The sequence below is a fragment of the Corythoichthys intestinalis genome, chromosome 18 (genome assembly GCF_030265065.1).
Source record: "Corythoichthys intestinalis isolate RoL2023-P3 chromosome 18, ASM3026506v1, whole genome shotgun sequence".
Classification (NCBI taxonomy): Eukaryota; Metazoa; Chordata; class Actinopteri; order Syngnathiformes; family Syngnathidae; genus Corythoichthys; species Corythoichthys intestinalis.
Genome location: NC_080412.1, coordinates 5,517,960 through 5,543,662, shown reverse-complemented (window position 1 = coordinate 5,543,662; position 25,703 = coordinate 5,517,960). Strand labels below are relative to the sequence as shown.

General features: G+C 39.4%; 1 protein-coding gene across 2 annotated transcripts in view; it reads left to right on the top strand.

Annotated features, from left to right (window-relative positions):
* hyou1 (hypoxia up-regulated 1) overlaps positions 1 to 25,703 on the top strand; it is a 67,463-nt gene that overhangs the window by 19,975 nt on the left and 21,785 nt on the right. For both annotated transcript variants that reach the window (XM_057820927.1, XM_057820928.1), the window contains exons 9-16: positions 1,273 to 1,459; positions 8,777 to 8,911; positions 9,051 to 9,133; positions 9,218 to 9,350; positions 16,150 to 16,334; positions 17,130 to 17,268; positions 17,816 to 17,873; positions 21,517 to 21,593. In XM_057820927.1, the coding sequence (XP_057676910.1) occupies positions 1,273 to 1,459; positions 8,777 to 8,911; positions 9,051 to 9,133; positions 9,218 to 9,350; positions 16,150 to 16,334; positions 17,130 to 17,268; positions 17,816 to 17,873; positions 21,517 to 21,593 (997 nt within the window). The remainder of the gene's footprint in view (positions 1 to 1,272; positions 1,460 to 8,776; positions 8,912 to 9,050; positions 9,134 to 9,217; positions 9,351 to 16,149; positions 16,335 to 17,129; positions 17,269 to 17,815; positions 17,874 to 21,516; positions 21,594 to 25,703) is intronic.

The following is a 25,703-nucleotide window of genomic DNA, read 5'->3' as shown; positions in this document are numbered from 1 at the left end:
TTTATCTTTTAAGAACTCCAAGTCTTTCTATCCGTGGATCCCTTTAACAGAAAGAATGTTAATAATGTTAATTCCATCTTGTGGATTAGTTATAATAAACAAATACAGTCCTTATGTACAGTATGTTGAATCAGTCTTGTCTTATCTTTCCATTCCAACAATAATTTAAAGAAAAATATGGCATATTTTGGAGATGCTTTGAATTGTGATTAATTACGATTAATTAATTTTTAAGCTGTGATTAACTCGATTAAAAATTTTAATCGTTTGACAGGCCTAGTTTATTCATATTTCTGGTTTGGTTATTCGTGTTGGTGCATCCCGTAAAGTTGAAAACTTGTTAATGCTGACGTCATTACACGCCATCATTACAAAAAAAATAGATGCCCTGGATACACTACCTGGGCATCAGCCAACTGAGGAGGAAGAACTGGTTACACTGGAGTGATTATGGATGTGATTACGGAATTGGACTATGATTATTTGCACTAGATTCAGGTTTTTGCACTGTTTTGCTGCAGTTTGCATTAAATCTACTTTAAAAAAAATCAATTTTATTCATGTTCGTCAAGCAAATTGTTGTTTTTCGTGATTATTGGGGATCTGTGTCGCGACTTGAAACCTGAGTGAAATTTTGTAACTGCCGTGACTATGGGTATGTGATTGAGGCTGGGAAAAGACATGTTTCCAACAGTTTAGACAAAAATGGCATTTGAGCTATAGGAAGGAGGTTGGACAAAATGGAAGGGATCTTGTTCTTTCAGTCACGACCCACCCAACATGCGACTTTGCGAAAATTTCGATAATTTGGCAACGTTGTGAAAAAAATGTCACAAACCGGCCCAGTGGCGCCCCCCTGGAATTTTTAAAAAAGGCCTCTCCATTTAGGTTTTTTCATGAATATCGTATTTTTATGAAAAATGTCTCTTTTGTGAATTACTTGGTTATATTATATGATAGTCCTCCGCCATTTCTTTTTGACAATTGTTACTTAAAAAACGAAATAATTTCTAAGGTGGTAAGTCTTTGCAATAGGTTTGAGATGCATTTGTCTTTAGCAAAAAGTTGGTTAACATAATCACTGGCTCTGAGACAAATCAGTCCAAAAAATAATGGATGCCACAACAGGAAAAATAATTTTTCCACATGCCTACCTGCAATCATCTGCTCAAGACCTTTTAAGCTATTGTACAATTTGAAGATGTCATTTTTGTTCCATTTGTTATAACAATGTGAATTACCCAACCACCAAGCTATAACCATATTTTCCAGGTTTGATCGCGGGTTGGGTGGGTTTGAGATGGATTTGCGTCTCCGTGATCACTTGGCCAGACTTTTCAACGAGCAGAAAAAGTCCACGAAAGATGTCCGTGAGAACCACCGCGCCATGGCCAAGCTACTAAAGGAGGCCCAGAGGCTAAAGACAGTGCTTAGTGCCAATGTAGAATTCATGGCCCAGGTGAGTCCATCTACTTGAGATCTAATTCAATCCGAAAATGTCATCTTTAGAAATACATGTTGAAATAGGAAATACAGTGGAGCAAATAAGTATTTAATCAACCACCAATTGTGCAAGTTCTCCAACTTGAAAATATTAGAGAAGGCCTGTAATTGTCAGCATGGGTAAACCTCAACCATGAGAGACAGAATGTGGGGGGGGGGAAAACAGAAAATCACATTGTTTAATTTTTAAAGAATTTATTTCCAAATTAGAGTGGAAAATAAGTATTTGGTCACCTACAAATAAGCAAGATTTCTGGCTGTCAGAGGTCTAACTTCTAACGAGGCTCCACTCGTTACCTGCATTGATGGCACCTGAATTAACTCATTATCGGTATAAAAGACACCTGTCCACAATCCCATTCAGTCACACTCCAAATCCACTATGGCCAAGACCAAACAGCTGTCGAAGGACACCAGAGACAAAATTGTAGACCTGCACCAGGCTGGGAAGACTGAATCTGCAATAGGTAAAACGCTTGGTGTAAAGAAATCAACTGTGGGAGCAATTATTAGGAAATGGAAGACATATAACACCACTTAAATCTCCCCCGATCTTGGGCTCCATGCAAGATCTCACCCCGTGACGTCAAAATGGTAAAAAGAACAGTGAGCAGCTATCCCAGAACCACACGGGGTGACGTAGAGAATGACCTACAGAGATCTGGGACCACAGTAACAAAGGCTACTATCAGTAACACAATGCGCCGCCAGGGACTCAAATCCTGCACTGCCAGACGTGTCACCCTGCTGAAGCCAGTACACGTCCAGGGCCGTCTGCGGTTCGCTAGAGAGCATTTGGATGATTCAGAAGAGGACTGGGAGAATGTGTTATGGTCAGATGAATCCAAAATAGAACATTTTGGTAGAAACACAGGTTCTCGTGTTTGGAGGAGAAATAATATTGAATTGCATCCGAAGAACACCATACCCACTGTGAAGCATGGGGGTGGAAACATCATGCTTTGGGGCCGTTTTTCTCCAAAGGGGCCAGGACGACTGATCTGTGTAAAGGAAAGAATGAATGGGGCCATGTATCGAGAGACTTTGAGTGAAAATCTTTCATCAGCAAGGGCATTGAAGATGAGACGTGGCTGGGTCTTTCAGCATGACAATGATCCCAAACACACAGCCAGGGTAACAAAGGAGTGGCATCGTAAGAAGCATTTTAAGGTCCTTGAGTGGCCTAGCCAGTCTCCAGATCTCAACCCCGTAGAAAATCTGTGGAGGGATTTGAAAGTCCGTGTTGCCCAACGACAGCCCCAAAACATCACTGCTCTAGAGGAGATCTGCATGGAGGAATGGGCCAAAATACCAGCAACAGTGTGTGAAAAACTTGTGAAGAGTTACAGAAAACGTTTGGCCTCCGTTACTAAGAGTGTGACAATATCTCGATACAGCGATATATCGCGATATTTTGCAACCCGATGGGTTATCGATATGCTCCCGCCAAGAATCGATACTTTTATTTAACATATTGGCCATACAATGGAGTATGGATGCTGTAAACTGCTCAATGTTTGTTGAGCAATTCCTTGGCGGTCCACTAGGGGCGCTCGGGAGTGGCGGTGAGGGTAAAGTGCGCACAAGTTGTCTAGAGAAGAAGAGGAAGCTCAAGTGGGTTGAAAAAATAAAAAAGCTCCGAGAGAACGGTGGAGGAAAAAGTGAGAAAAATATTGCTACAAATCACACATGGGGACACGCTTTAGATTTTACACCAACAAGAAAGGAAGTAAGGTGAACAAGGACTTTGCTGTATGCAAGAATTGTCTAAGAAAAATAAGTTTCACTGGGAGCTGGTGACGTAGTGGACACTGGAGTTTGTGAGCTTTGCTTTCATCACTTCAGGTAAGAAAGTTTTGCAATGTAATTGACTTTTTAATTTACATGTATTATTTTGATGACATTTGGTGTTGAATGATATAAAATAAACCAGGACCCTAAACTGGATGAAAATGAATATCGAACAAGCCCACATGAATTTACCGATTTATTTGAGAACCAATTTCCATCTAGTTTACTACACAAACTGGTATTACTGTCATTTTGATACAATAAGCTATAAAAATGGTTTGAATAGGTTCCAAGATATATAAAGTGATGTGCATGATAATTAATGTAGCCTACATATTAAAAATAGGTAATTATTGAATTTTTAATTTCTATACATTCAATTCATATTTTTTTAAATTCAATACTTCCAACACAAAAAAATCAGGATTTCATCTCGAACGCTATGAAGTAGCTAATATTTTTTGTTTTATTTTGTTGTTTTTAAGGTGAGGAAGACTGTGACTGAGCAAGTCTGACATCTTAAATGCTGAAGCAGATAGCGGAAGTGCTCAAACCAAGCAACAAAGGTCATATACGAAGAAAAGACCCACCAATTTTATCATTGCCCCACTCCAAGCTCAACTGCTGACACCCACGGCACTTTTTATTTATGTATTTTTTTTAAGATTTAAAACTTTAAAGAAATTAAGGGTGCCATTCATCATGATCTCTCCAAGCGATATCAGTGGTCGTGGTTGGTTTCCTCTATATGTGCAGGGGCACAATTTGCAGTAGATTTATATTTTACAGCAATGTTGCACAGAAAAGGTGTCACTGTTTAATAAATGACTTAAACAGTATTTTTTCTATTTTTAAATATCTTTTTTTTTTCCGTTTCAACAGTTGTAGAATGTCATGTATCCAATTTCTGACCAATATATCGATAATCGCTGTATCGTGATATAATCGTTATCGTGAACCTTGTATCGCGAATCGTATCGTATCGTGAGGTGCCCTGAGGTTCCCACTCCTATCCGTTACTGCCAACAAAGGGTACATAACAAAGTATTGAGATGAACTTTCATATTGACCAAATACTTATTTTCCACCATGATTTGCTAATCTTTGAAAATCAAACAATATGATTTTCTGTTTTTCTTTTTCCTTTTTTTCCCCACATTCTCTCCCTCATGGTTGAGGTTTACCCATGTTGACAATTACAGGCCTTTCTTTCATATTTTCAAGTGGGAGAACTTGCACAATTAGTGGTTGACTAAATACTTATTTGCCCCACTGTATGACAGTTGATCATTGTGTTCACAGATGATCATTGACACAAAAAGAATAAAAATGTAATCCCGAGAATAAGCATTTCATCATACTGTGGAACGGACTTTGTTCGTGAACCATAGTCATTTTTTCCCCATTAAAATGAAACATAATCAACTAACTACTGTAATTTTTGAGCTATATATGGCATTATCCACTCTCAGACTCTCCCACCACATGTTTCAAGAAAAGCTTGTTCTTTTATAAGTCTCACTGAGCTACAGCAGGATGAAAAAGTATGGGCACCCCTAATAATTTCCATGAATTTAAGTAATAAATCAATGGGTGTTTGGATCAGCAACTTATTTTCGTTTATCAAAAAACCGACATTTCTGAATTGCTACTAGACTAATGGGAAAACATGGGCAATAAGCATCAAAACAAATATTTGGACACCCTTGTCATTTTGTTTATTTCAATACCTGTAACTTACAAGCACTAGTTCATTAGCAGTGTTGTTTTTGGCAGCCCCTTGAATTTTGTTTCTTAGTCTTGTGGACAAAAGTACTTTTTAGCTTTAGTCATATTTTAGTCATTTCAAAGTGTTTTGGTCTTTGTCTAGTTTTAGGCGACGTAATCTCATACAAATTTCGTCTAGTTTTAGTCGCCAGTTACTCAAAATGTTTTCGTCTGTACAATACAGTTTAAGTTCAAAAATAAATCAAGGTTTCCAAAAAATTTGGAATGAACATAGACAGACGAACGCATATTTTAGCGTTCGTCTCATTATGTTCTAAAAGTCTCCCAAGTCACGTTATTAGCTCGTCATCTTCATGAAAAAATAGTTCGTTGACGAAAGTTTCATTAACGGCATTGGTGTTAGAAACTAAAATTGGCATGTGAGCTTGTCAAGCCTTCAACCTCATAGAAAGACTCATGCCATCATGAGAAAATGTTTTGAAGGTGCACAATTGAAAGTTTTCGCTTTTAATCTCCGGGTTCAAAACAAATTAGGCCTGCAAGCAGGACTGAACAGGCCCTTGCATTTGGGCACAACTAGGACGTCGCGCAGCTCAGAGTGGTGGCGGCAGATCATTCCCCTCGAAACTCCTCTTTTTGTGTGTGTGGAACCTCTTTTATGTTGTGTGTATGGCTGACAGTGATGTTTTTGTATATCCTGAGATGACACATTCATTCACAGACACCTAGGTGAAAAAACCCCTATTGAAGAGTGTTCAAATAAAAAGCAGGTGCTGAGCATCCACACTCTTATTCAAAACCAAAATGAATCTTTAAATTCGGCCGATTCGACCAGGAGTGCCAAATTTCATGGCTCCATAAGCTGCCTTAGTCCCTGAAGAAATCAACTTCCTTTTAAAGGTGAACAAAGGGTCATAATAGCTAGAGGCGTGTAAAATGTCGGATTCTTAGATTATTCGCGATTCGGCCGTGGAAGATTCGAGAACGATTCACAAACATCCAAATTCCGATTATTGAATTATACCAGGTAAAGCTGAAATAAAACGCAGTCAGCGCGGTCTTCGGGACGCAAATGAGGACGGACCAAGAGCAAATATCATGTGCAGCTAATGCCGCTAGGCAAAAAAAATACAATAAAACCTGACTTCGACCGTCAGGCGCTACAAACAGCGCCCAGTTGCTAGTTGCTACAAACATACGGCAACGGTAGATATCACATATATCTAGACTAGATGTAAAATGACACTTTCCCGCGCAAGTAAACAGGCGCCATCTTAAAGCAGTAGACTTCTCTAGAAGGCTCTGTTGTAACGAACCTAATTACTTTTGCTCTAAAATACCCCTAAATCGGCAAAATGACTTGAATCTATCTTTAAATGATGAGACAGTTTTAAAACTTTCACATGTCGGAAGTAGACATGAGGGAAATTGTGGAATAACGGGCGCAATTTTAACAACTTTAACGGTTGATTCACAACATTAAATGACCTCCTAACATAGCAAAGGTTACTATGTTTTTGTTTTGTTTTTTGAAAAAATGGGGAAAAAAACATGAAAGGTAACACCAGTTACTTCCTCAATACTCAAGTTACTTACATCATTAAATTAATTGAATGTAGTTTAAAGCTGCTGATACAGAATGGGGACTTGAGTATTTTATTTACTGTTTTTAACCGGTAACTTGATACTAAAATAGTAGTTTGGTTTATTTAGCCTGTGAGGATTTTTGAACAATTTTGGAACAAATGGGGGGAGGGGGGCATCAATAATCGATTTATAATCGAATCGGAGTCTCTGAATCGTAATCGAATCGTTAGGTGCCCAAAGATTCCCACCTCTAATAATAGCAAGACAGAGACATGTGGACATGGACCTTAAAATGTAGCATTACAAAAGTTCCTACACTCGCTAACCTGAAAGGAACTGGATATGTATGAGTAAAATAAGTGACTTTCTGTTTATTAAACCAACCAAGAAGCCACAAATTGAATGTCAGAGTGTTTAACATCCTTTAGTCTTAATGACCAGAAAAGCCAAATGGCTCTGCTTTAGACTGGCCAGTGTGTTAAGAGGACGCTTGCCATTCTGATGCCAACGCGAATACAACACTAATGCTAGGATTACATTTAGCGTCTGATGATGACTCATCACAGACCTTTAAAGGCTAAAGCAACTTTGCATATTCTCTCTTGCCAAGATAGAAAACAAATCTTTCCGTGTTTCCAAACAAGTAAGATAGAGCGCAGCCTAGCTTGAAACACATCCTAAACTCCGGAGAGGAGGGAGAAGTTTTAGACCTGACTGTTTAAGTCCAGAACTAAATATTTAATTTAAATTAGGGGTGTCAAATGATTAAAATTTTTAATCGAGTTAATTACAGCTTAAAAATTAATTAATCGTAATTAATCGCAATTCAAACCATCTATAAAATATGCCATATTTTTCTGTAAATTATTGTTGGAATGGAAAGATAAGATACATGATGGATATATACGTTCAGCATACGGTACATAAGTACTGTATTTCTTTATTATAACAATAAATCAACAAGATGGCATTACCATTATTAACATTCTGTGAAAGCGATCCATGGATAGAAAGACTTGTAGTTATTAAAAGACAAGCTATAGAAATTTTATATTAAAACCCCTCTTGATTTTTTCGTTTTAATAAAATTTTTAAAATTTTCAGTCAAAAAATAAACTAGTTGCCCGCCATTGTTGATGTCAATAATTACTTACACAATGCTCATGGGTGCTGAAGCCTATACAGTCAGTCGCACCCAAGCGCCAGCAGAGGGCGGCAAAACTCCGAAAAACAACAAGTACACCTTTCACTGTGCTCTCATTTTAATCTGTTTGAGCGGGGCATTTGTGCGTTAATTGCGTCAAATATTTTAACGGGATTAATTTAAAAAATTACCACTCGTTAACGCGATAATTTTGACAGCCCTAATTTAAATCATAAATTTATATCCTATATCCTAAATGTTAAATCTGGAAACGGTTGGAACTAAATATTTAGCTTAATATGCAAATTCCCATGACTGGAGACCGGAAGTAACAAAATAAAAGCTGGCGCACACAAAATACTCTTTGAATAGTTTCTCCGAAATGTGAATTTTAACTATATATTGTTATAATCACAATGACTCATGTCCAAGAGCCGACTGACTGCCACCGTTGAGTAGGTTTTATTCATTTTTAATCAACGTAAACAGACAGTCTGACCTGCTCCAGCTTTTATTTTGTTACTTCCGGTCTCCAGGCACGTGAATTTGCATATTAAGCTAAATATTTAGTTCCAACTGTTTCCAGATTTAACATTTAGGATATAGGATATAAATTTATGATTTAAATAAATATTTAGTTCTGGATTTAAAAAGTCAGTTCTAAAACTACTTATTAAAAAAATAAATATTTAAGTTGCTAAACTGCGTTGTAAATGTGCAAAAAAAAAAAAGAGCGACTCTAAATATTTCAAACCATTTTAAACACTATGTGGCTCTAAATCTGAGAAAATGTTGTCGTAATTTTTAGCTTGTACTGCTTTACAAACGGCGCCCCATAACATGCAGTATTCCTTTATTGCTGTTTTCAAGTTATGAACTTTTGGATTAATGATATCACTAAAACATTTAATTGAAAAAAAAAAACAAAAGGTCTGGGGAAGGCTGTTGAAAACATCCCTGATATCATTGATTGTTTACTTAACCATCATACTGACTAACATACTGTCCTTGTGTTTCTTTCAGGTAGAAGGTTTAATAGATGAGATTGACTTCAAGGCGAAGGTCACCAGAGCAGAGTTTGAAGACCTGTGTGCTGATCTATTCGAAAGAGTGCCTCACCCAGTGCAAGATGCCCTCACTGCTGCAGAAATGAATCTGGTCTCTATTCTCTTTGTACTTTAGGCAATCATTAAAAAAAAATATTTTAATAGGATTCTTGCCAATAGACTATTTCAACATGTTGTGGAGTGTCAACTACAGAATGTAATGTAATGTGAGCTCATCTTTGTGACAATAGGATGAAATTGAACAGGTGATTCTAGTAGGTGGCTCTACCCGTGTCCCAAAGGTTCAGGAAGTGCTGCTCAAAGCAGTGGCGAAGTAAGTGTCACCTTGAACTAAAACCTGTCTCACTGGCATGGTGACCTCCTAATTGTATGTACTAACACTTTTATTTTCCCTCAGGGAAGAGTTGGGAAAAAACATCAACGCGGATGAGGCAGCTGCCATGGGAGCGGTGTATCAAGCTGCTGTTCTCAGTAAAGCTTTCAAGGTGACACCTTTCCTAGTCCGAGACGCAACAGTCTTCCCCATTCAGGTTGGTTGACTTCATTAACATGCGTATGACACCAAAAAGCATGTTTATTTCATATTTCACACGGTGTTTTATGCTCCTAAATGAAATGGACTGCTTGGATGTGTGTGCAAGCGATCGTTTTATACATTTAATTTTTTAATTCCGCGCCATGAAAATGAGTGACTTCCGGCTCCGGTCTCGAGTTTAGGACGAATGTGAAATCACTCGGGTCAGCGTCTCACAATAAAGCATTGCTTTATAGCAAGCAGATGGACTGTGGATTCATCTGATTTTGTGGATTAATTCATTTATTTTTCGCATCATGCCAGCCAAGCGGCTGCAGAAAATTGTTGCTGCACCAGGGAGAGGCGTGTGGGCCTTTTTGGGTTTCAAAAGGTTCCCGTTCACTGTGGATATTGGCCAAAACAAGCCCTACTACTGTGGGACCGTTAGACTTACGAGGAAGTGAGTAAACATCGTGTTTTGTAATGTGTCAAATACTAGGATCATGGCAAACGTTTTAACACAGAGGTGGCTTGCATTTTGTGGCTGATTGTCCAGAATGCCACTCGGCCGACGACTGGCAGCTTGTTTGTACACCCCCCTCTATACTAGGCTTATTGCCCTATTCGTGTGCCCAGTGTTCTGTCAAATTTTAAACCCCATCAGAAATTGCAACATTGTGTTAAAAATGGCCGCGAATACAGCGATTACAAAGTAATCACTACAGAGTTGCTTTAAATAAAGGACTATTTACTTATGTTTGATCACAGACTGACATGTAGAGAAGTTCTCCTCAGACATATCCTGCCATGTTAGCTGCAAAGCAACTGCATGCCGCTCTCTTTTTATGTCTTCGCCGTGTAGTAAAGCATAATTTTACGCCATATTATTGGTGACCATGGGGCAGCTACGCGCTCCTCTGACGTCCAGCGGTACTCTCCAGCTGCTTCCCCGGCGAGCTCTCGTGTCCATAGCAGGGCAACGAGCTGTAACTTGCTCGCCGCCGGGCGGTTTGCCGATTGGCAAAGATAATCAACAACCCCGCCGCCGTGTGATTTTTCGCTTCAAAAAGCGACAAGACAAGAGAGAAAAGACTTGAGACATCACTCGGTTCGGGTTAGCATGTTGGCTAGCTGTCACACCTCCAAGTTTCTTTACATTCTCCGAAACCAGGGCAGGGAAATGACAAAAGCCTGGGAGGTGCGACAGTAAAGGTGAAGTGGACAGTTTTGACCATTATGGAGTAACTTTGCCATGTCGTACTGAATAAATGCATTTTTATTATTTCATATTCCATTTAGCACAAGACTATTACTTTTCATGACCATACCATTTATTTTGCAAATGAGGAAAAATACTTCGATAAAAAGAATATCCTGTAAAAATATTAGAGTAGAGAGGCTGAAACAATGACATTTTGCGGCTCTCTTCGTCCCATTTTCCTCGTTCTGAATAATTCCCCCTCAATGGGCTGAATTGTAAATCAGATGAAACCATGACCCTGCCGACGTCATCCACCTGTCGGGGACGCTATAGCCCTATAATGGTAGGCGTGGCTAAACGGCGGATTAAAAAACTAATTTCTCGTCATCTGCGCTTTGCCAAATTGTTGTATATAGTCGAATCGTCTCAAAATATGATTCTAATTCACGTAATAATACTATTTAAGACTTTTTTTATCCTGCCGTACGCACTTTAAAGCAACATTAAGGAACTTTTCAATGTTGATCAAATATTTTTAGAAAATTTGTGAGATGTGGACTGACAACTAGTTGAATGACACCTCTGACATGGCCTGAATGCATCTGTATCGCTTTCACCGGTACTAATTCACTTTGAGGAGGGTGGCAGGAAACAAACTACAAATGTGCTGACTGTTTTACGGCATATGTCACTTCCCCTTGTCCTTGTAGCTGCTTTTATACCCTTCTGCAAGTTCAACCCTAAGACATGACCTTATATGGCTAGTATCGTCTTGTATTTGCCGCTATTGGTTTAACAAAAATGGTATTGCTCAGTCAAATGTGTGAAATGTGATCTTCAAATAGAGCCACGGATAGAAAGACTTTTAGTTCTTAAAAGATGAATGTTAGTACAAGTTGTTATAATTTAATATTGAAACCCCTCTTGATGTTTTCGTTTTTATACAATTTGTAAAATTATTTCAACTACCATGATTTTCTCACTGTAAGGCGCACCTGACTATAAGCCGCCACCCACCAAATTTGGCACGAAAACGGCATTTGTTCATAGATGAGCTGCGCTGGACTATAAGCCGCAGCTCTCCTTACTGTGTAATGGGGATATTTTCACCAAAAGATATTAACCGGAAACACTTTATTTGACAGCGGCATCATATGACTGTCATAAAACCAAATTAAATGCCATGAAGCTTAGACCCAATTGGCTGCAAAGCTTCATTGCTTCAGGAAGTTTCATTTGCCCATCACTGCTCCCTTGGGCGAGACAGTCAACCTCTGCTGCCACCTACTGTCAACACTGTTGTGGTCCAACATGCCTCCTAGCATGCATTGCAGCGCTACAGATGTAAATAACAATGAAAATTCCTGGTCTGTGCTAATTATTTCATCAGTTATTTCATTAATTGCTAGTTATGGTGTTTGGTAACGCTTTGACAGTAGCGCCATAAGACTGTCATTAGACAATCATAATTGTGACATAACACTGTCATGAGCATTAACCCTTTATTGCCAAATGTATCACATTTGATACACATAAAATTTCATGATTTTGAGAGTGAGTACATGTACTTCAGAATGTTGATGGCTGCAAGTCAACACATGCATCTACAGGTTCCATGAGTAGAAAAAACAGGATTTAGCTAGGGTTATAGGTTCTTAGAGCGCTTATTACACATTCATTTTGACATTTTTTTTTTTTTTTTTTACAAATTTGAAGAAAAGGTTTAATTAGGACCGTATTTTTCAAATTTAGGGATTCTCTGATAATTGCTTCCTTTTGCAGGTCTTTAAGAGTTAATGAATGCTTGTAACAGATGTCATTTAGTGTTGTCCGGCAAATTATCTAACTTTTGAATGGATGTTAAAGATCCAAACTGGACATAAATGGAGTTAGTAACATAATTTGCTGGATGACACTTAATGACATCCGTTATAAGCATTCAGTAATGCCCATTACAGTGTCATGTCACAATTATGACGGTCATATGACAGTCTTATGATGCCGCTGTCAAATAAACTGTTACCTATTAACCCAAATGAATCAACAAATAGGCCACACTGGACTATATGCCGCAGGATTCAAAATGAAGGAAAAAAGTTGCTGCTTATAGTCCGAAATTTACAGTAGTAGGTCGCCATTGTTGTTGACGTCGCAGGGCGGTGATGTCACAGGGCCACGCTGCCAGAATTCCACTTGTCACATTTAAAAAAAAAAAAAAAAAAGTGTCACTCTTTACTTATGCAAGGTAGTGATTTAGATACGCCACAAGGTGTCAATGGCGAGTTTTACATTAATTCGGGATCAAGCCAATGAGTGCGTTTTTTTTCCCTTGACTAACGCTGTAGTTTATTTAATCCACAGTGGGAGAGAGAAAGGAGAGTGGACGCAGGCATCCAGATTCGTCGTTCAGGCCGCGCTGTTTATTGGCATAAGCTTTGGAAACTCTTTCACAACACACATAAGTATCATATAGGGAAAATACTACAAAACTAATACTCCTATCTCTCAAAAAATGTCACCAAGAAGAAAAGTGCTTCAATCTGTATTACTGAGGCCATATTCTCACACGGGTAACACAACAATGCAAAGAGAACTGGCATTCACAATCAAAATAGGTGCGCAAAATACACATAAAACTTACTCAGACTATATAGCAACTCCTTTAGCTCAACAAATACACTGGATGGCAATATTTAGTCACAATACACAAACTATGACGCTGGGAGCCATTTTCAGGAGTCTTGTGAAGACCACAGTCAAATGAAATTGAATCGCAACAGACCCAGTCTAAAAAACAAAACAAAACAGGGAGATATGGCGTCAGTCGAGGGACACAACGCACTTATTGGCTTGATCTCTTATTAATGTAAAACTTGCCATTGACACCTTGTGGTGTATTTAAATCACTACCTTGCATAGTTAGAGGGACTTTTTTTTATTTTTTTTATTTTATTTAGTTAGGTTCTGTGACTGAAGTTCTGCAGCGGGCCCTGTGACGTCACCGCCCTGAGACGTCAACAACAATGGCGAGCTACTAGTTCCTTTTTTTAATTTCAAATTTTACATTTATTAAAACGAAAACATAAAGAGGGGTCTTTTTTTCTGTGGTTCCCTTGAACGTGCGTCATTAGCACAAGGTCAGGCACGTTTTGTTTTAACTTTCGATAGTTCATCTTAAGGACAAGAAGTGCACAAGTTGTCATGGTAACATTAGCAGATGTGGCTAAACAGTTTAGACTCAGATTTCTATCACACCCCTTTACCCTTTCATATATTTTTTAGCCACAACTGGATTCATTACCTCATCATTATTAATCCTTTACACAGCTGCTGGAAACAAATGTTGTTCTATCAAACCGCAGGCGACCGGGAGATCTGGATTTTTACGACACTGTTCGCTGGTCCTCATGGGGACTGCAGTCTTCCTTAAGGCAAAACACTACCGAGTCTTTTAATCTGCCGTTTAGCCCCGCGTGCCAATATCGCGCTCTAACGCCTCCAGCTGTTGTGTTGACGTCGGCAGAGTAATGATTTCAGCTGATTTAGAATTTAGCCCATTGAGGGGGGAGATTCAGAACAAGGAAACTGCAACAGAGAGCAGCAAAATGTCATCTTTTTAATCTCTCCAATATTTTTACAGGATATTGTTTTTACCTAAGTATTTTTCCCCAATTGCTAAATAAATGGTATGGTAATGGCAAATAAGTCTTGTGCTAACTGGAATGTGAAATATTAAAAATGCATTTATTCAATACGACAAGGAAAAAGAACTGCATAATGGTAAAAACTGCCGACCTCCCGAACTGTATTTTATGCCACTAGAGTTAGTCCAGCTTTTGTCATTTCCCTGCCCCGGCTTCAGAGACGGACCAAGGAGCGTAAACAAAACGGGAGGTGTGACTGCTAGGCAACATGCTAACCCGAACCGAGCAGCTTTTCCAAGTCTTTTCCTCGCATTTCGAAAACGAAAAATCACACAAAACTACCCCAACTCACACACACACGACGGCGGGGTTGATGGTCTTCACCGATCGGCCAGCCCCCAGCGTGGAGCAGGTTTCGACTCGTCGTTCTCCTGCGGCCCCAGCAGGCAGACAGTACTCATTGCCGGGATGCAGAGGGGAATGAACGCCGAAAATAGCGCATTCTCGATGGACAAACCGGCTGGCGTCGGAGCGCGTGGTTACCCGAGCCCAAGCAGAGTACTGTATAGCAAGTAGGTGAAGCGGACCGAGGGGGCCGGAAGTCTCCACACAATCGAGAACCGGAGACGAGAGCGGGGGCTCCCCGAACCCAAGCCAAGGAATGCCTTTATCGACAGGCGACCATGGTGTGCGACAAGTGTGCAGATTGTTGACTCTTGACACATTGTCCAATGCAGATTTCTGCTGGAATTTTTGTTTGGTGCTGTTCCAGTGAGATTTGCAAAGATGACTGCCTGAAGAAGACATCAAAATTCCCTCATTCGTTGACATAGGGCTGCATGTCAGGCAAAGGCACTGGGTAGATGGCTGTGGTTAAATCTTCAATAAATGCACAAGTTTACATTAAATTTTTAGACAGCTGTCTTATCCCTTCAACTGAAAATATGTTTGTCATTTTCCAAGATGACAATGCATCATGCCACAGAGCTAAAACTGTTAAAGCATTCCTTGGAGAAAGACTCATCCAGTAAATGTCATGGCCTGCAAATAGCCCAGATCTGATAGCCTGTGGTGGAAATTGGAAAAAAATGGTCCACAGCAAGGCTCTGACCTGCAAGGATGATCTGGCAACTGCAATCAATCAAAGAGAGTTGGCACCAAATTGATGAAGAATACACATCAAGTCCATGCCTCAGAGACTGCAAGCGGTCATAAAAGCCAGAGGTGGTGCTACTAAATACTGGAAATGTGTTTTGATTAATATTTCTTTGTTTGTCTCTCATTATTCCATATTTTTTTCCTCAGAATGGACTGATTCCATATATATTTCCCTGCACTTGCTCTATAAAAGTAACATTTACTGACCACAACAATGTTTTTTATTCACTTCTTTGAGTGTTTGAGTGCTAAAGAGTTGCACTTTTTAACTATATCATTATTATTTTCAAGCTTTTTATCTGTTTGTTCTACATAATAAAATGTCTGAGTTTGCTCGTCCGAGACTGGTGAGTTCATACTTTTTGCTATGGGTTGTAGAAACAAACGGCGAGTCAAATTTTACGTCGGACGTCGAAAAGATGGCATGTCGAAGCGATCTTAATTCAAGGTACAACTGTATTAGGCGCATCATATTATAAGGCGCACTGACGCTTTTGAGAAAATTGAAGGCTTTTAGGTCGCCCCATAGTGTGGGAAATTCGGTATTTGTTCGCTATTTATGTGACCTTCATATCTGCAAGCAAAGATTTACCTTCAGTAATGTTTCATTTCTTGATTTGTCATATTTTTCCTTGACTGAAAATCATGACCATAGAACCAACAAATAGCTCACCTGGGAAACTATTCCTCGTTGTCCAGTGTTTGAACTATCGAAAGTCTCTGGAAGGAAATGAGTTATCAGTAATTGGAGTTTTTAATATAAAGTGATTTTGTTTTGTGTGTGTGTGTGTGTGTGATTCCATTTTTGTTAGGTGGATTTCACTCGTGAGGTTGAGGAGGACGGTGCCAAAACTTCAAAGCACAGCAAACGCATCCTCTTTCAGAGGATGGCACCCTACCCCCAGCGAAAGGTCATCACATTCAACCGCTACAATGATGACTTTGATTTCAACATCAACTATGGGGACCTCAACTTCCTGTCTCAGGAAGACCTCAGGTACCGTCAAGTATTAAGCTGGTGCTGATAATTGCATATTGAGCCAGAATTATTGACAAGCAAATTCCTGCTCAATTTTCTTCACATTTTGACAGCACGTTTTTTAATGGGTCAAAATTTGATTCCGTGCTGCCCATAGGTCTGTTAAACTTCATCATATTAAATACGAGTCAACCTTCCACAGAGCAAACCAGTTTCTCCTCCCATCAGATGGAGGACTAGCAATTGAAAGAAATGGAATAAAGCCTTTAAATTGGGGGCTAACTAGTCCAAAACCTAATCGAGTACATCACTTTACCTAGATTTGGTCAGTGTATGAAAATGGGGCACTGTGTGTCTTAGCCTTAACCACTTATCTACATGCTGAATCTCAGGAATGGGTACCGACATGTTCTTGGTACTAGAATAATCGCAATGCCCGACTTTGTATTCAACCAAATTACATTAATGGGGCTAAAGCTCAATGCATTTGATTTAAAAAATAGACTTTTGCGCCAACATTTTGGATTTTTCTGTCGCCATCTTGGAATTTTGCATTGCCAGTGTTATTTTTTAATGGTATTTAGGATTACATATATAAGATTTCATCTTTGTATCACAAAATTACTAGTTCTTTAAATATCTGCAGCACTGCTGGTATAGTTTGAAGTTCCTTTAAGTATTAATCAGCATCTAAATGGTATTGTTTAACTGAATATTCTTTCGACTGATGCTAATCACACTGACGTTTAAGTGTATGCACATCATCATCTTTTAAAACTCATAAGAACTTTTCATTTTTCTTGTAAATTGCAGCATGTTAGGCTCTATGAACCTGACAACAGTCAAGCTGTCTGGAGTGGGGCGGAGCTTTCAGAAACACACACATGCAGATTCTAAGGGCATTAAGGCTCACTTTAACATGGATGAAAGTGGAGTTCTTCTCCTGGATCGGGTTCGTGGTACATTTTTATTATTTCAACTTTTATTACAATCAGGCTTTGGCTGCGTTCAGACAACAAGCATGTTCGATTCCAGAATGATTCCTCTTCAAATCTGATTTTTAGGGATGACTGTTCACACTATTTTTAGCAAGTGTCCAAATTAGACCTGTTCAGACTGGGCCACATTATTGACACACCTGACAGGTTGGTGTGGCAACGAAGGCGTCATAGGACGTCACGGACAGTCAAAAACATCTGAGCTGTTCAGACTGAGAAGCATCTTCAGACTACCACCCGTATGTGGTTTCAATGGCCTAGTTAAGAGTGGCAGGCTGGCAGCCAAAATCAAATTTTTAGCCCATCCAGTTAGAAAAAGCGATGGCTCTTTTATAGTCTGATCAGTCACTTAGTGTGATCAAAGGTGAAAGGTTGTGTTGTCTCAGAAAATTAGTTCAAAATTATAAAATCCTTTACAAAAACATTAAATCGATATGACTTTTTAAAACCGGTTTTATAGGGAAGGAATTAATGGACAATTGTTTTTTTCTCTCTCAACAGGTAGAGTCTGTTTTTGAAACAGTTGTGGTGGAGAAGGAGGAAGATTCCACATTAACTAGTATGTGTTTGAATTAATACATAAGTCTCTGGATGTAGATTCCAATCAAATTAAAGCAACACTAGAAAACTTTTCAACCTTTATAAAAAAATGTTCATAACATTTGTGGTGATATGTTGACCGACAACAATAACACATCTTTTATATCTTGAGGGGGTCTTTATCGCTTTCACCGGCACTAATTACCTGTGAGGAGGGTGGCAGGAACCCTGCCTCATAAAAAAAAAAAAAAAAAAAAACCTACCGTAATTTTCGGACTATAAGCCGCTTTTTTTCCTTCATTTTGAATACTGGGGCTTATTTGTTGATTTAGTTGGGTTAATTGGCAACACATGCCTCCTAGTATGCATTGACGTGCTACAGATGTTACAGATGCATACAGATGTTCTTTGCTAATTATTTATTCACTTACTTTTCCAGTTGTTTCATTAATTGATTGTTATGGTATTTGGTAACACTCTATTTGACAGCGGTGTCATAAGACAGACATAATTATGACACGACACTATCATGGGCATTCCTGAATGCTTATGACGGATGTCAGTGTCATCCAGGAAATTGTTACTAACTCTATGTCCAGCTTGGATCTTTTACATACATTCAAAAGTGAGAGAACGCTAAATGACATCTGTTACAAGCATTTATTAATGCTCATGACAGTGTCATGTCATAATTATGATTGTCTAATGACAGTCTTAAGGCGCCACTGTCAAATAAAGTGTTACTAAATTCCATAACTATCAATTAATGAAGCAACGGGAACAGTAAGGAAATAATTAGCACAGAACATGAATTTTGATTTTTGTTTACATCTGTAGCGCTGCAATGCATGCTAGGAGGCATGTTGGACAACAACAGTGTTGACAGCAGGTGGCAGAAGAGGTTGACTGTCTCCTCCAAGGGAGCAGTGATCACCCAATGAAGCTTCTTGAAGCAATGAAGCTTTGCAGCTAATTTGTTCAAATTTTCATGGTGGTTCATTTGGACTTATGATAGTCGTATGATGCCGCTGTGAAATAAAGTGATACCGGTTAATATCTTTTGCTGGAAATATCCTATAATACAGTGAGGACAGCGGCGGCTTATAGTCCGGTGCGGCTTATCTATGGACAAATGCCATCTTCGTGTCATATTTGGTGGGTGGCGGCTTATAGACGGGAGTCTTACAGTGCGAAAATTACGGTACAAATTTGCTGACTGCTGTACAGCATACGTCACGTTCACCATTCATTATGAAGACGAAAGACGATGTGAATGCGTTAGCGTGAATTCTTTAAAGATTGCAGAGCATCAAAAGGAGACAAAAAGTTTTGTCCGAGGAGACAAAAAAAGGGAAGCTACCAGGATGAAAGGACACTCAAGAATAAACATTGGCCCGGCTTTCACTAGCTGGCGTGACACCCACCAACCCCCCCAACCGAACTCGTCTGACGAGTACGGGAGGGGTCGGAAGACCAGTGGGGGAATACAGTACAAACTCAAACATTTCTCATTGTCAACATCATCATATGCTATTGTTTAGCCACAAATGGGTTTATTACCGAATTACTATTCATCCTTCCCACAGCTGCTGGAAACAAAAATGTCGGTTAATCCATCTGCAAGTTCCGGTAGATCAGGATTTTCCGACCGGTACTCATGGGAAACGCAGTCTGACGTAAGGCAAAACACTACCGCTTTTGTCCACTTACGTCGCTAAAAATCAACCCAAACTAAAAAGTTACCTCGTGTTGCTTTATGACACAAAGTTTGAGATACATTCAAGTTGTAAATTTATAGGGGTTAGGTCTTCCCAAGGCATTTTTTAGAAGACCATATTTTTACCATTTTGTGAACCATTTCTGGTCTTGCCTGACTGCTGCACTTGTGCAAAAGCAAGGTCCATCAAGGTCTCTTAAAAGGATGCTCGATCTTAAAGACATGTAGGCGCTAATAAACCACAATTGTTCTCTTGTACTAAAATATGTTGTTAGAAACACATAAAATGTTAATGGCAATATTTTATAATATTTAGTACATATTTTGACCGATAGTTGGCACCATGTTTTGCGGGTTCAGAGTGATGACGTAATTGGGACGTTTCCAATTGTGTACAACAATTGTGTATTGCTGCCTAAACTGTGCTGCTTTTGGATGCAATTGCCAGTCAAATGGAAACAAGGAGAGTGATTGAGTCGCCACAGATTTCCTATTGACAAGAAGAGGTGAAAGGTTTGGGAAAATGCCTGTAGACTTGACTTGACCAAAGACCCAAGGCTATGTTCTCGACATTTTTCTCCTACCGTGTTCGAGGCTTTTAGTCGACGACAACTTATGACAGCGCTCACCGGAGCGGCTGGATATAAGCGGAGACAAATCAAATGCTGTTCCAACTATTTTCCCTCACAAGAAGCCTCAACGCGCTTAGATAGTGAGTGAAATGCATTCAATAAAGCGCCAAAGACAAGAAACTCTGGCCGCTCTCTTAAGCAGGCAAGCCGCTCCAGTCGCTACAGCGGTAGGCGAACCTTCGGGCGTACCGCTTATCACAGAGGAAGCTTATAATTCACCTCTACTGTCAGTTCATCAGGCAGTAAGTGTGTCTGTTCAGTATTCACCTAATATAAGTGATGCTGCCACTCGAAACTGATCCAGACACGTCCGATGCAGCGGTACAGTGGCCAGCTGATGCACGCTGAGCCCTTAATATGGACCACCCTTACATAGCTAAACGTGAGTTGGATGTACAAGACATGGAGGACACTCAATTCCAGGATTTGTTCCCGTCAGATAACAACACGACTCCAATCCTGACAATCACACGTGTGCATTTATAGTTTTATTATCTTCAGTGAGAGTTTACAATGTCAATAGCGATGAAAGTAAAAATGCATGAATGATGAGATGTGTTTAAACTTTTGGCCTGTACTGTATGTAAAGCACACGACAGCTCTGGATGCTAACAATCTACATAATTATAGTGAAAGAAGTTTGATCACGCAATAGATCACCTTGAAGATCTGCGAACAAAAACCAGCGTTCTCGACAGCATACACTGTCACACGCCGTTGTCATTGAGACGCACCACCAGTTATGCCCAACTCTTGTCTCATCAGGTATTTCCTGCTCTGCATTTACCAATTTGTCTGCTCGTCTTGTGAACGACCCACAGTGCTGTCCTGCTGTTCACTTTTCCGCTCTGGTTCAAATTGGAAGGGCAGAACCAATGACATGTTGGGGTAGCTAACGAGTGACACGCTGGAAGTTCGGCAGCGGGCCATGTGACGTCACCGCACTGCGACGTCAACAAGAATGGCGACCTGTTAAAATAATTTTACAAATTTTATTAAAACGAAAATATTAAGAGTTTTAATATCAAATTATTATAACTCATACTATTTTAAGAATTACATGTCTTTAAGATCGAGGATCTCTTTAAAGAAATCTGATTTAGGTATGGCAATTAAAAATGCACTCTGCTTTGTGGTTGGTAATATATTTTGAGATTTAACAAGAGTGGGGGCGCAATTATTTCTTCGCATAGGGCCATATGAGTGTAATTTTTTCCACTCTTGGTAACCATCCCCAAGCCTCAATTACATGACACAACAAGCAGCCCTGCGGTACTGCATTAGTTTTGAATCCACACTTTTCTGTCTTTCAGAACTAGGTAACACAATTTCCACTTTGTTTGGAGGTGGATCACCTGAAATTGCCCTCAATCTGACTGAGCCTACACAGGTAATTATCTGTTAACATCAACTATGCTAAAAAGAATGTTACACTATAATAAATTGGGGAACATCAACTATGCTAAAAAGAATGTTACACTATAATAAATTGGGGGGGGGGGGGGGGGGGGGCGCAATACTGTGGTACCGCAACTTCTGGAAGGAGTGTCGTAACTTAAATTCTGTAAGTAGACACATGTTTTCCATGTAAATGGCCTAATCCGTTCCAAGCCCGTCCCCCAAAATGCACAAATACACAAATCTTTCATGATGCAAAAAAGGCATCAAAACATGTAACAAATACACGTTACAATTATATTATTGCACAATAAACATAAAATTACTTGTGCTTCATTTAAAAAACCAAGGATAGAGTAAATAATAAAAGTTGATACTCATGTAAAGCTGTCGGAACAAGAGGATGCTGCGATACACACATACACTTACAGTAGAAGTCCCTCTTGGGCCATTGGATGCCAGGAATGCTAGGCATTAGCCAATGGCAGAGCAGCTATAAGTTTGTTACGTTCAGTCATAGACTTCATAACCTATTGATATGACAACGGGAAACAAGGCAGATCCGTAGGGGGCCTATTTTCAAAAACTTCAAATTCAAATATTTTCAAAACCAAAGTTGCTACCGACCTAAAACCAAAACAGGCGCCTACCTTAGCCATATATGAGTCTCCATAACAGCGGCATAAAAAAATTCTAATCCTAATTATTTTTTATATAAGTATAACAAAACTTAAAATGGCTATAAAATCAACAGATTTTACACTCGATGCACAAAAATCACCAGATGCAGAGATAATCAGCTATATGTTCAGGATCAATAGCATTATTTAACATATATAAGTTTTTGCCCAAAATACCAACTTATTTTTCTTTTATTTCATGTTTTCAACAGCTATTAAATCACTCAATTTTCACATCAGAAACTTAATACTTGAGGAAAGCATGCAGAATTAATCATTATATATAAATAGATGACTAATAAAATTCTACATACAATCAAGACTTTTTATAGAATAGCCCTTTAATGTCATTTTACTGTACAGTTGTACAATGAAATTGTGGAGCATTGTGGAGCATTTCCCTTTGAAGTGCATGATAAGTTAAAATCTTGAAAGTGACTTGCAAGTAAAATGTGTATGAGGTAGCCCTATGTTCAGGCAGTGCAAATCATCGGAGTGAAGTAGCAGCAGTTTGACAGTCAAGGCCTTGAATATTGCTGGTGAGTAAGTATTGCACATAGAATATTGCTTATAAACTAGAAACTGCAATTTCTGGAGAAATTACACCTGGTCTTTCCTGTGTGGCTATACAGATCGTAGCCCCGCCCAAGGCTATCAATAGAATGGACAAACATGCCTATCAATGGCATTAAACAAATTAAATCCCATTAGAAATGAATGGGAAATTTGGACGTCCATGGCCGCCACTGGCGGCACCCTTAATAAGCGTCAATGGAATTGGGGAAGTTTGGGGGACATGTCCTATTGATATCTGGTCATTATCTATTGATTTTCGGGGGGGGGGGGGGGGGAATTCCCATTGAATATGAATGGGAAAAATTTGGACGTCCATGGACGTCAATGGCATCACCCTCCATAAGCGTCAATGCAATCGTGGACATCTGGGGGACGCGTGCTATTGATATCTAGTCATTTTCTGTTGATTTGGGGGGGGGGGGAAATTCCCATTGAAAATGAATGGGAAACAATTTGGGCGTCCATGGACGTCAATGGTATCAACTTACATAAGCGTCAATGGAATCCAAGTACAATGGCATCAATAGAATGAACAAACATGAAGAAATGCCGTTGGAAATGAATGGGAAGTTTGGAAGTCCATGGACGTCAATGGCATCACCCTCCATAAGCGGCAATGCAATCGGGGACATTTGGGGGACACGTCCTATTGATATCTAGTCATTTTCTGTTGATTTGGGGGGGAAAAAATGTTCCCATTGAAAATGAATGGGAAAAAATTTGGACGTCCATGGACGTCAGTGGTATCAACTTACATAGGCTTCAATGGAATCCAAGTACATTGGCATCAATAAAATGTAAAAACATGCTGAAATGCCATTAGAAAATGAATGGGAAATTTGGACGTCCATGGCCGTCAATGGCGGCACCCTTCATAAGCGTCAATGGAATTGGAGAAGTTTGGGGGACACGTCCTATTGATATCTGGTCATTTTCTGTTGATTGTGGAAAAAAAAAAATTCCCATTGAAAATGAATGGGGAAAAATTTGGACGTCCATGGACGTCAATGGCAGCACCCCCTATAAGCGTCAATGGAGTTAGGGATGTTTGGGGACAGGTCCTATTGATATCTGGTCATTATCTGTTGATTTGGGGAAATTTCGTTTTTTCCCCATTGAAAATGAATGGGAAACATTTTGGACGTCCATGGCCGTCAATGGCATCGACATCCATAAAGTCAATTGAATCCAAGTACATTGGCATCAATAGATTCGACATGCATAGCCGTCAATGGCATCAATGCAATGTAAAAAATTCAATTGGAAATCCCGTTGTAAGTGAATGGGAAATGTTCTCATTAGAAATGAATGGGACAGTTTTTGGCAAATTTCCGGGGGACCGTAATTTTTATCAAAATTCTGTATACTGCTTTTATGCCCCTCACCGTCACGGAATTTTTGATGCCCAAATTGTGTGATTTAGTCAAAAATTCAAGGACTAGATACATTTTGAAACTTTTCTTTGTTTCCCATTAAAAATGATTGGGCCAGTTTTTGGCAAATTGCCGGGAAACCGTACATTTTATCAAAAAATTTTCCTGGGTCTTTTTTATTCCCCTCGCCGTCCCGGAATTTTTTATGCCCACATTGTGTGATTTGGTCAAAAATTGAAGGAGTAGATACACTTTGAAAATTGTCTTTTTTTTCCCCATTAAAAATGAATGGGCAGGTTTTTGGCAAATTTCCGGGGAACCGTATATTTTTTCCAAATTGTGTTAATAACCTTTATTCTCCTCCCCGTCCTGGAATTTTTGATGCCCAAATTGTGTGATTTGGTGAAAAATTGTAGGACTAGATACATTTTGAAACTTTTTTTTTTTCTCATTAAAAATGAATGGGCAAGTTTTTGTCAAATTTCTGGGGAACCGTAAATTTTTTCCAAATTCTGTATACAACTTTTATGACCCTCACCGTCCCGGAATTTTTGATACCTAAATTATGTAATTTGGTAAAAAAAAAACTGTAGGACTAGATACATTTTGAAAATTGCTTTTTTTTTCCGGAAAATTGCCGTTTACGGGCAAACGGAAAATTTTTCGGGGACTTTTAAGTCCCCTGCGTCGCGCAAAAATTCCGGACATGTCGCTACTTGAATGGTGCCGATCAGTCAAGCGGTTCGGGCTGCGCAGCGCGCCGAAGGATTCCCATTCAAAAAAAAAAAAACCAGAATAACATATAGGGAGGCTAAGTTGTAGAATCTCACTACCTGATCTTTCCAAAGGAAAGACCAGGTAATAAATGACTATTCGACTATGCCTTGTGTTTGCCGGTCAGCTTCCTCAACATGTACTGTATTTTACGTAAATATGGCGAATGTGCGGCTTGTCTTTAAGTTCACTGTGGCGCCGCCTTATCACAAGTCCACAGCAAAGAGCTTTTTACGTTGAAATTCTTGTGAATAAATGCTTAAATCCCTGAATTTTTTATAGATATGGACGTAAAACAGTCTCGATTCTTGGTTAAAAGAAAAAAAAAAAGGGGCAGTTTGAATTTACTTAAATCTGTCAAAGAATGATGCTAGTCTGTTCGCTCTTTGTTATCATAAGGGGGCTGCCACAATGGCTTTTTCCCTTCAAAACTCCTGTGATTAGATGCTTAAATCACTGAATTCTTTATAGATATGGGCGTAAAACTATCTGGATTCTTTGTTAAAAGAGCAAAAAAAAACGGGCGCTTACGGATCTATAATATCCATCCATCCATCCATTATCTTCCGCTTGTTCCGGGGTCGGGTCGCGGGGGCAGCAGCTTTAACAGGGAAGCCCAGACTTCCCTCTCCCCAGCCACTTCAACCAGCTCCTCCGGCGGGATCCCAAGGCGTTCCCAGGCCAGCCGAGAGACATAGT